Source organism: Salarias fasciatus, chromosome 20 (genome assembly GCF_902148845.1).
Source record: "Salarias fasciatus chromosome 20, fSalaFa1.1, whole genome shotgun sequence".
In the NCBI taxonomy this organism is placed as follows: domain Eukaryota; kingdom Metazoa; phylum Chordata; class Actinopteri; order Blenniiformes; family Blenniidae; genus Salarias; species Salarias fasciatus.
Window position 1 is genome coordinate 4,834,713 of NC_043764.1, and position 12,329 is coordinate 4,847,041.

At 42.8% G+C, this 12,329-nt stretch overlaps 1 protein-coding gene across 2 annotated transcripts in view; it reads left to right on the forward strand.

The window, feature by feature from the left end:
* The window catches only part of tafa5l (TAFA chemokine like family member 5, like), a 62,800-nt gene that overhangs the window by 32,393 nt on the left and 18,078 nt on the right, over nucleotides 1-12,329 (forward strand). For both annotated transcript variants that reach the window (XM_030119052.1, XM_030119054.1), the window contains exon 3: nucleotides 4,341-4,468. In XM_030119052.1, coding sequence (XP_029974912.1) covers nucleotides 4,341-4,468 — 128 coding nt within the window. The remainder of the gene's footprint in view (nucleotides 1-4,340; nucleotides 4,469-12,329) is intronic.

Sequence of the window (12,329 nt, forward strand, 5' to 3'; positions counted from 1 at the left end):
GAGCTGAAAAATGCATTTATTTTAGCCAACCTCCGCGACTCCGTGCTGGCTGGGCTGATGCACTCCACGGTTAGTCAGCACTACCGCCGCTTTGCCAGCTCAGCTTTTATTCCTTGCCCTGGAAATTGAGTTTTGCTGGCCCTGTAATGTGCTCAAAACTACATCTGCAACTGACTGATAAATCTATGCTTTGTTGCGCCTGACGGATGGCTGTGAAAATGAAAATCCACCACGGCATGTTGCTGTGTCAGTCGGAAGGTCACTTTAAAACATTCAAACCCCCCTCCCCGCCTGCTAAAATGTCCATTTTGTCTCAGAATCTTTTAATATTTTCCTACGCTTGTTGTGTTCAACGAGCTGACAGGTTTCAAGATTGTTTTGCTCTGCTGCAGCGTCTCCCGGCTTCATGGCCGCACTGTGAGAGCAGACCGAAAAGCGCAGCTCTTCTTCCGACGTGTCAACAGTCTCTATTATTTGCCAAGGGAGAATGGCTTCATATTTACAAAGCGGTGTGTGTGTGTGTGTGTGTGTGTGTGAGTGTGTGTGTGTGTGTGCGCGCGCGTGCGTGCGTGTGTGGTTACGTATATGAGGGTACTATTGGGCCAGCTTGATAAATACCACAAGATGACAGATCTTTATTGCAGAGCAGCAGTCGGGGTCTGACACTCCAAAGACCAATTTCAGACTGTTAACAAGGCCTGGACCGAGAATACCTCACAGCGAAATGTCACAAGGCCTCCCTCTCCACACCTCTTTACGTTTTCCTCCCCTCTCCTGCCTCCTCTGTGTTCCGGCCTCGGCTTTCCCGTGGACATTCAGCGAATTGTAGTTCCTCTCTTTCAATTTGCCGACCATGTTACCTCGTTCCGCCGTGTGCTGCCCCCGGGGGGATCGTGGGCAGGCAGGAGCGGCGGCCCCGGCCAGGTCCGCCGAGAGCCGATAACCTTTCCGTGTTGCTTTAGCACGCTGTGTAAAGAACAATCAGCGCTTATCAGCCCCGACTACAGTCGAATGCTAATTCGATGTCATGCCGTCAGACTGCGGTGAGAGAATGAGAGCATCACTAGCTTACACCCTGACAGCCCGACGTCTGCTGCCGACAACTTTAACTTTAAGAAGACTGCAGAAAGGCTTTTTATTGCTTTCCTGCTCTGTAATCCTCTGCCTCTAATCTAGGCCTGGAAATTTGGCTGGAAATTTATTTGGGGTTTTTTCACAGCCTTGCTGCCGCCGCGTCTCGTATCACAAATGTGTGAAATAATAATAAATGTCATTAATCCAACAGCATAACCACACTAATGGAAAATATTCAAATTTTCCAATTGGAGGGGATGTTTCTTTTGACGAATTCCTGTTTTCCATTAAAGGGAAGTTTTAATTAACAGTAGTTGACTGAAAGTGCTCACTGTTTAGTTGCAACATTCAGACTCGTGAAATCCTGAAAACCTTTTGAAGCCTTCATCTCCAGCAAAGTGGAGTGGTTGCATATCTTCCAGTTTCATCTCTACAAAATGAACAGGATCACAGCGTCTCTCAAAAAATGGTCATATTGGACATACTGGTCATTAAATAACCAAACATTTGAGTTGAATGTAGTTGCTCCAGTGTTTTTTGTAACACAGTCTGCTTGCAAAATTTTCCACATTGTAAAAGACATTTCTCCAACCTTCCGTTTTAAAACTATCATTGACTTAAATTGCCTGACAACTCTGTATCCCACACTAACGGAGGGCGGCTGCATGGCGTTGTGTCGAAGCCTGATTTCATCTTGAGTGGACTGGACCAGTAAAATAGTGCCATAATACCCTTTAAAATAGTCTTTATTTGCTGAGGCGCAGAGTATACATGTCAAAAAGTCTACGATTTCAACCTCAAGCCAATTTTAAAGGTGCTTCTGGTGCAACAATACAGTGAAATGTCCAAAAACCTTAGTGAGGCTGCAGTGACTTCACACATGCACGGTTTGATTCTTTTAAAATGAACAATGAGAAATTTACTGCATCAAACCCCTATTTGAAAGCAAGGCCGTGCTCTGTTCCCAGACAAACCCTTTTGTGAATTGACCTGAGGTGGATTGAAGTGTGTAAGCAGCGCGGAACAAAGAGCTGTAAACAAACCGATCACGAGGCGTCTCATCTTTCCGTGGTGCTGTTTCCTCACTACTGATCATAATTAATGTGCACACCACACATATTCCTGCCCCTGTTTTGATGCCTCGTGCATTTTTTATACGCTCAGATGGTTAAAAGACCACAGACACAGCCCACACACATTCTATTGAACTTAGCATATCACACAGCTTGGTTGTGAAAATCCGGCATCTTTTTTGGTGGAATTTAAATATAAAATCTGTGAGTACAAAATAAAACGCTCCTCATTTCTTCATATTAAGGAGATGCATCACAAGTGTGAACACTGTGAATTATCACGTCTTTTCTGGTCTCACACTTACATCTGTTGTGGGCATCAAAGCCCAAAACAGACAAAGATTTATATCTTACCATTTGGGTAATGTTGCCAGTGAGTTGGAGAAGAAGCCTAAAAGTTTCGAAGTGAAAAATAGACTCAGTGTGAGTGTTTACAGCCAGAATCACTTTATCTGACCTCTCTAACCCAATGTTTGTCTTTGGTTGAGCCTCAAAGTTTTGTCAGTCGATTTACTTTAACACTTCTAAAGCTGACTGATCCGCTGGTGGTGACGATGCATTGGCAATGATGCTGGCATCAGGACTTGAGAAGAATGAAATAAGATGAAGAATTTAAAAAAAAAGAGATCTGGACTGGCTGAATCAATCCTTCTATCTTCGATTCCAGGATCCTGGAACCGATCTCATCTGAATCTGACATGGAGACTCAGACAGTCCCTCCATCAAAACACTTAAAGTCAATTTCAACCCTCTTATGTTTATTCTGCATGGCTCAATGAGATTTTGTGAGTGTATGATTGTCAGTGTATGTTGAATGAGCTGTTTTAACGTTTTGTCCGTGATACCTTTCCTTACATTGCAGTTCTTCAATGCACAGTATTGTACTTTTTATTGTTCTTGACATGCTGCTGAAGCTTGTCTGATGAATCAAAGATAAGATATGAGTGAAAGGGTGAGCTTGAGGTCACTCATATCAAACAACATTTTAAGTGAAAAACTTGTTTTTTGTGTTATCATTTCAAAAAGGTTTTGTGGTTGCTCAGCTGTATGTTTTGAAAATGATGCATGTTTACAGATGAACTCCGGCCATGTTACTCCTGCGCAGTAGAGTAGAGTAGAGCGTTACGTTATTAATCCAAAACTAGGAAATTCCAGCAGCAGCATTGCTGCTGTCTACACAGTGACGGAGCCTGAGCGTTTTCACAAAGTTGTGTTTTCCCGTTTACACGACGACCGAAAATGTTTCACCTTGGGAGGCATTTTCAAAAAGTTTTATTTTCATTGGCTCTGAGGACGGTTGTCATGGAAACAGACACACGAAGCTCCACAAAAGTTTTACATTTTTACTTGAAATTGTTGTCTTCAACGCATGTTCCTCAAAATACAAAGTATCTGAACAAAACCTAGATAGACACAGTTAGAACATGCAAACTCCACACAGAAAGGCCCCTAAAGCTGAACTCAGAACATTGTGAGGACAGACCTGTGGCTGACGGCTTCATGCTTTAAGCTTCTGTCTTTTGTTGTTCATGAATGTTTTGTTCTCTGAATATCAACCTGTCATCTCACTTGTCACTATTTCTGAAACCAGGATAAAACTATTTGTAATTACTTCCACGGGTAATAAACTACTCTTTTATAGCGGGGGTACGCTAGCTGCTGTGACCTTGGTCATGAAGAAGAGTTATTTCCTTTTCTTTCAGTTTTAACTAAAGCTGAAAATAAATGGAGGATGAGCTGAAGGCTCGGTTATACTAGATTGCACAGGTGGTACAAATAAAGTATTTTGTGAATGAATTTTTTTTTTATTGCCTTCTGAGCGTAAGGAAATTTGCACATCTTGTCACAGTACTTTAAAAAAACCGAATCACCTATAGACGGTATTATTGAGACAAAGTGTCATAAAAAAGGCAGTTCTCTCATGCATTTGCAGGGAAGGATTACATTAGCAAGTGAGTAATTTATGGACCGCCAGCTGGTCTGTAAAGGTTACTACTACAGGCAATTCAGACGTGTGAGTTCAACAAGAAGCTCATTAAAACGCTACGGGCTTTCAGACATGTGAGGATGCTTTCCTGTCTGGTGACCAGAGAAAATGATGTTTCTGCTGCTTCCAAACGTTGCTACGTTCCCTGGCTTTGTGAATCTGTCAGTCTAATTCGCCCCCTCGCCCTCTTGTCTTTCGCCCCGCAGCCCGGATCGTGCGGAGCCGTCAGTGGTGTGAGATGGCTCCGTGCCTGGAGGGGGAGGTCTGCAGCCTCCTGTTCAACCGATCCGGCTGGACCTGCACCAGGGGCAGCGGTCGCATCAAGACCGTCACGGTAATTTTCAAGACGTGCCATTATTACACGCCATATGCACTTACCAGCGCTGCGCCCGCGTTTGCTGCATGAGTAACCCCCCCCACCATCACCACCGCGAGCCGACGGTGCCATGAGAAGCCCCGGCCCGGCGCTACAGGCGGTGCGTCTCAGTAAACAGCAGTTTGGCTTCCAGGTTTCAAAGGCTGCGTCAATAGAAAGCCGCAAAGGGCAGAAAGCCAACGCGCTGCAGCCTGTGGGCGGAAACAACGAAATCATTCTCAGTTTGGTGACTCAACCTGGTCAGTGGCACTACGGGGTTATCTGCTAATGCAGCTCATCAATGATGCTGGACAAATTATGAAAATGAAGGCTGTTTGCTTGACGGTTCCGAATGAAATGATAAACATGAAAATAATGGGTGTGCAGTCACTAGAGGAAACGCCTCGCTTCAGTGCGAAGATACATTACCCAGAGCAGGTTAATCTGGTTGTTGTTTGAACAGTGACTTTTATTCAGGACTTACAGATTTTTCCAGGTAAAACTAAATAATTTTCAAACCAGTCTGATCCAGTGGAATTAGATAAATGACTCCCGACGAAGACTGAGAACGCTCGGTTCAGCTCTCACGTCGTAAACATCATGTAAAACTCCTCTCTGTACAGATTAGATACTGTCATATCAGCCGAATAGTCAGTGTGCGATTAGTAGGAGCACCCAGCTCTCTCAGGCCCCGTTTACACGACAGCATCGTCATTTTTAAATTTTAGTGTCAGAAAAATTTCATGTTTGCATGACAATATAATTAGAAAATGTCTGTTTATATGGAAATGGCCAAAATGCTCAAAGCAAGCAATATGGACTGGGAGTCATGGCACTCTCAGTCAGACTTTGTTGTCATTGTCCGTCTACTTGGTGATGTGCAGAAGAAGCCGGGGCACATGCACCGAGCATTGCTGTCATGTAAACAGACACTCAAAATACAATCAGAATCATCTCTTTTCCCTTGAAAAAAAATTGTGCTACAACCGGGGCCTCAGTCAGTTTTCATCAAATTATTTGCGTGTTGGAAACTTAAACATGTTACTCAATAAATGTGTTTAAGTGCAGAACAAGCATGCTCCACTTTTCAGGTAAAATATGCATATTAGCTGCTCATTGTTTTGTCATTAATAAACACATGGAGGAACTTTAAGGAACAAAAGGCAGAAAAGGTGCATTTTGTTCTGGTTACACATGAGACTCAAACAGTTTTACAGCCCTGATCTCAGCTGAAAGGTGCTTCAACGTCTGATTTACAAAGCTGCTTTGTGCAAAAAGAAAACTCCTGAGAAGAAACATGACACTTTGACAGTGAAGATGAAAGCATGTTTTAGACTCTGTTCTTTTTTTCACTCGACGCAAAAGGTGAATCTTTACATTAATGCATTGCAGTTTATTGGAAGCTTATCAAATACCATAACTCATCAGTCTATGGGAGTCTTAAAGTTTTTGGAAAAAAGTTTTATTCCAGCTCTTAATCAATGTCTCCAAACCAGCCTCATATTTGTTTTTTTTGTATTTTGTCTGTTGCCTCTCTGAATTACTAGTCTGTGCCTCTATTACATAATGCTGGTCCATATTATCTCATTTCTAACTGGAACATGCTGGAAATTGGCTGTCATTTTGTGTCCCCATTGAAAACACATGTCATTTTCTGTTTGCTGTTAATGTATAAGTTAATGTCCCATGTCATGTTTGTGAACAACAGCTGATAGAAAAACATCTGTCAACACATCACATATTTATGTGTACTCAGAAATGCAACACGCTGCATTAGGGGAAGGTTTAACAGCAGATTTCCCTGACTCCAGCAGAATCCCTCGTTCATCCAAACAAGACGAGTAAAGCATTTATGTCTTAGGTCCAAAATATGAGTGTGGTGCCGGGAACATATTAATAGCACACGACCCCTATCTGACTTCGCTGGAGATGTAAATGATTACAAAACATGTTAAATATTTAAGCTCCTCAATATGGTGTCATCTGGTCCTGTGCCGGCTCCTCTCTCCGTGCAACATGCATCCAACGCCTCAGAGCCGCCGGTGCTGCAGTGCTGACTGAGCACTGATTAATTCTCATTTGATTCAGCAGAGAAACAATACACAGGAAGCTCAGAGCCGCCGCACGGAGCCCAGCCAGTGTCTGCGAGAGAAGCTTAACACAGTCTTTCACATTGTCTCATCTATCAGGTTTAGAAGTAACATCACTGTAAAGTCACTCGAGAACTTTGATTAAAAGACACTCATAGAAAAGGGGGAAAAAAAAGGAAGAAAAAAACAATAATCACTCTCCAGGCGCCACTGCTTGCCTGCTGAGTCTCCATGGATACGAGTCTCACTGTTGCTGTGTGCTTCACACTGTACCACTCAGAAACTTCACACCACGTAAATCAAAGCTCGGCAGAGACGAGGTCCTCCTTCCCTCTCCATATGGAGGATGAAGACTGTATGGACCAAGCAGGGGGCCTTTCACCCACTAACCCTTCCTGACATGGTGCTGATGGATCAATCCGTTCAAGATAACATGTCTGAGCAGCACATTTTCAGTCTTTTCTTCACAACTACAAGGAACTGTGGAGAGAAACGTTGCCTCAGTTCTCGCAGTCTTTTGCAGGCCTCTTGGTGGCTGCATGGCTGCAGAAACAAGACACAAACAGACCGGTTATCAGTTTTCAGGATTTCTGGATACTTGCGAGTAAATGTTTTAGTCTTATTATGTTTCTTGAACTGTGCGTTCCTCCGTTCGTTGGTTTTTCCCTCTGCCGCTTGGTGTCGGGTGGGTGGCAGGTATTGAAAGGCTCTTGTCACATATTGTGAAGATTGAAGGAATTACAGTATGATCAAGGTCAAAATAAACTTTATTAACCCCGAGGGGCGACCGGTGATACAGACCAGTGGTGTACTCTTCTAAATCCCCCCACATACACCACGCAGTGCTATCCAAGAGCCAGATTGATTTTTGCTGTTTTGTTTTCCCCTGAGGATGATGAAGCCATGACCTGCCCTGCTCTGCCTCTGATTGGCTCGTACTCACTGCATTCAGACATTTGACTGGTTCATGTTTACTGCGCAGCTTGAGGTCTGACAAGCAGTCGGAGACGGAGCAGGTGGGGTCATTACGAGGCTAACTTTTAGCCATTTTAATTGCTTTAGTCATGTTATACATTTTGGCAGTTTTTTGCTTCTTGCTTCTTCACTCTGCTTCCTAACGTTAGAACAGCTTTAGCTCGGACCACTTTTAGAAATGGAGTGATTTGCACAAAAAAATGGAAAATAAACACAAAGTGATTCTTTACCTCCGCCAAGGAGGTTATGTTGTTGGTTGGTTTGTTAGCAACATTACGGAAAAAGTGATGGACGGATTGCAATGAAACTTTGTGGAAAGGTGGGTCTTGGGCTAACTTAGAATCCATTAAATTTTGGTGATGATCCGGATCACTGTCTGGATCCAGGAATTTTTTTAAAGGATTCTTTATCATTGAGCGATCGGGCAGTCTTTCACATAGTCGGGCAGGCCCGCCGACAGGGGGCCTGTGCGGCATGCGCGCACCGCAGCGCTCTGCTCCGATCACGCTCCCGATCACAATGTTGTGTGATTATATATGGTGTTCTTATTGTTGTTGGGGGCTGATTTGACCTGTGGCGGAGGGCTGCGCTCTCTGAGTGCCAAATTCTAGTTTTTAAATCGAATTTGCTGAAAGCTTCAGGGAACCACTACTGAGCTGCTGAAGAGCCACGTGTGGCATCAGAGCCACAGGTTGAACACCCCTGAAGATACCAACAGACAGGAAGAAGGCAAAAGAGATTTGATAAAATAATAATAAAACATTCACGTTCAAATTTGTGTGCAATATAGCAAATAGCATATTAATATATTTGATACTCTATATTAGGGCTGCTTGATTTTGCCTAAAAATGAAATCCTGATTATTTTCTCTCAAACCCGATTTTTCGATTACCATTACGACTTTTTGTAAAAGAAAAAAAAAAAAAGAAAAAAGAAAAAGATGAATAAAGTACTTTGAATGTCTTTTATTGAACCTTATTTTCTCTGCTTGGATTCAACAAATCCCAAGTCCAAAAGTTAAAATCACGTTACTGATTGAATAGTGCAAAACTGTCAATTATAAAATCCAAAGTGAACAATCAATCTCAAATATGCATCCTTATTGCCAGTGAACTTAATTCTGTTGCAAATAAACACAAGAGTCACTTGGGATTAAGAGCACCTTATCTTAACACACTCCTGGGGCCTTAGCTATAAAACTTGCGGCGCACAAAACGAGCCCCAAACCTTGCGGTGCCGCCCCTCTGCGCCAAAGCAGGTACCTATACACATTTTGCGAAGGGAAAAAATGTGCGTGACTTTGCGGTCCTCACCGCCAACAAAATAGCTGCCATACAGGACCGCACAATTCAGAAAAACTCCATGGAGACGACTAAGCAGAAGGAAACGGAATTGAAAAGCCTTTATTTGTCCCGCATGGGGAAACTGCAGGGCTGCAGCGGCAAGAAACGTAGAAAGAAAAGTAGAAAAATACAAAGCCCAACCATACAAGGAAAAGTAAAATATAGTTTGTATGTAAAATTAGATATAATTGCATAACAGGAATATACTGACCGACACAACTAATTATTTAAGTTGAATTAAATATAACGGAAATAAATTGGAAGACACATTTAATTAAATAATAGATAGAAGCCGACAGATATAAATCAAACATAATTTACACCAAGATCCAAGACAGATATAACGAAATAAATAACAGACATAAGTTCGATATAATTTAAATATACATTTAAAGCGATACTTCAACATTTTGGGAAATTGGCCCGTTTAGCGCAATTCATTAGTCATTTCGAACAGTATACTTACTTTTTTGTGAGGGCGAGCTGTTGTTTATTCAGAGTTGAGTCGGGGAAGGTTTTCAGGACGGACACAATGGAAGTGGATGGTATTTTGGTTCCCCCTCGTCAAACTCATCAAATACACAATACAACAACCCCAAAACACTTTGGTGGGCAAATTATAATCCGCACATTCACTATGCTGTGAAGTATTAATGCAAAATTACGAGATTGAGTTGTTTATGCGAAGATTGCTAAGACGGAACTACTTGTCTGGGCGTAGTGATTTCAAAAGAAAAAGTAGTTCCCAGTATTTGCTTCAGTGTCGTAATGCTACAATATTATTTGTTGGTGTTCCACAGCGTAGTGAATGTGCAGATTATAATTTGCCCACCAAAGTGTTTTGGGGTTGTTGGATTGTGTATTTGATGAGTTTGACGAGGGGGAACCAAAATACCATCCACTTCCATTGTGTCCGTCCTGAAAACCTTCCCCGACTCACCTCTGAATAAACAACAGCTCGCCCTCACAAAAAAGTAAGTATGCTGTTCGAAATGACTAAATAATTGCGCTAAATGGGCCAATTTGCCAAAATGTTGAAGTATCGCTTTAAGACAGACAGTGAGTGGTGATGAGCACATGAGGGGAGACACTTTGAGGAAGTCATGTTCAGTGGCTTTGGAATGTTTCCATCCTGTACCATCTCCTTTCTGCATCTTCTAAAATAAACACAAAATAAATAGTTCAAAGGGAGCAATCAGACACATCACATATAAACATGTGCAATGTCTTTGTCTCTGCACTTACAAATACCGACTGTCCCTTGTATGACAATTTTTCTCATGATACACACTTCAAATTGTTCACAATTAAATGGCAAATTGACACAAAAAATGTTTGCTATTTTGCCATGGCCATATCTGACGTCTGAACCCCGAATCATCAGGGTTCACAGACTCTATGCTGCAGGGCATTAAATCCTGCTGACTCCAGAGGCAAAACAATTTAGATAATGCCTGGACGCACAATCATATTGTGCAACCATTTCCACTACATTTTTATGTTAAGTTTTTTTTTTCCTTTTTTTTTTAAAGGTGTTTCCGCAATGTTGAGACTCTATGAATTATGACAACTCACCTTCAAGTCGAACCACTTTTTTCACTTCAGCAGTAGTGCGCCCGATGGCTCTGACCACGTTGTGGTCACCTGCTCCACTCTGTCCCTCCACTGCTGTGTCCTCCAGAGAGGACAGCAGCCCGGCTCTCCACCTCACCAATAACGGCAGCAGCATCACCTCAATCCTCCTCAGCGGCAGATCCACCGCCTGCATGCGGCGCGTCTCACCTGCTGGCGACACTTGTGTTCTGCAGCGAGATGCTGATCGCCTTGAAAAGGAAAAGCTGCGGTGTCCTCTGCTGAATGTGCGATTAAATTGTAAATGCCATGATTATGCACACTTTTGCTCATTTGGCTGATCATAAAGTGTTTTTCTATCGTTTTCGTTCGTTTCTTCATGTTTGGAATAAGATTTAAAATGTTGCTTTTTTTTTTATTTGAGTGCTTCAACACAACCCGCCCGAATGTCATTAAAATCTTAATTTTTCGACACTTCATCCGCCTGATCCGCTGTTATCTGCAGGCTCCGCGCGTGCGCCTCACCGTCTAATATACCCAAATTTCATTCATGAGTTCATTTGCATACCCATATATGGTGCCAAGGGGTGGAGTTGGGGCGGGATTGTGGGTGTGATCGGCCACCGACACGTTCTCCGCAGGATTTGAAATTGTGACTTGGAAATTGCGAACAGTTGTGCGGCGGACTTTTTTTTGGCTCCTGAATTTTTTTTGCGGACAGAAGTTTGCGTTGCGTTCCCACGCACCATTATTGTCAGATTTTCCCGCAGGGTTTTATAGGTGAGGCCCCAGGTCCCTGTTCTTACTTAAAACAAAAAATAAAATGAATAAAGTCACTTTCTGTAAAAGAAAAATACCCTACAACGTAAAATAAATCTCAGTCAGTCAGTTTGTCAGCGAGCCAGTCAGTCAGCCAGTCAGCTGAGGTAGGAAGGCAGCTCAGGTAACATGCTACAGTCACAATTTCCCTCTGGTCTTACTTCAACAAAAATAAATGAATAGTGGAAACTCTGTGTTCACACCGAAGGTATTTGGCTCAACCTAACTGACGTAGCGGCCCGCGGTCGAGCCGGGAGCGACAGTGTGAACTTGTTTTTCATGTTGGGTCGACCTACTTTTGGGTGGAGCCGGGGCCGCTTCGAGGAGGAGGTCCGAGGTCGACCCCGGCTCGATCGACATGCCCAGCTGGTATGAACACAACCTAAAACATCACTTCCCTGAGCAAATTTAACTTCTCCGGCAGTAGCCATGCTTGTTGTTAGTTACCAGACGCTGGGCGAAGGCAGGCTCGCACTTCCGTCATGACGTCATGAAACGGGCCGGAGAAACGACGGTGGCTTTGAGGCACCAAAAAGGACGCGTCTACGTGAAAAGCCGAAATCGTTCATGTTCGATTTCAGCGTTCATCTTCTTAACCCAAAAAGACAGTTACGATTCAAAATCGACTAATGGTGCAGCCTTACTCTATATAGTGTTGCCTGTTATAATACTGCAAAAATGGTTCCCTTTGATTGTCAGTTTGAATTAAATTTCTATTATAATCGAACTAGAAATGTTGGGTGGAAACACTTCCCAGATTCTAAACTGAAAAATGGTACATTTAGATGTGAAAATGTCTCTAAAATCCAAGAGAAACTCAAATGAATACAAAAGTTCTTCTTATTTTTATCTTGGCTAAATGATCTCTGGCAGCTCTGTAACCTTTTCTATTGGTTTCCCATCAATAGTAATCCTCCTTTAGAGAAAAAACAATGCTGCAGGCTGCCTTGCTGTCAGGCACAAAAAGCCAAATGTCAGCTTTTGACTTTATGTGCAGACTATTTTCACTCCCTTCCTTGATTGCCTGGTCTTTGTCAGGG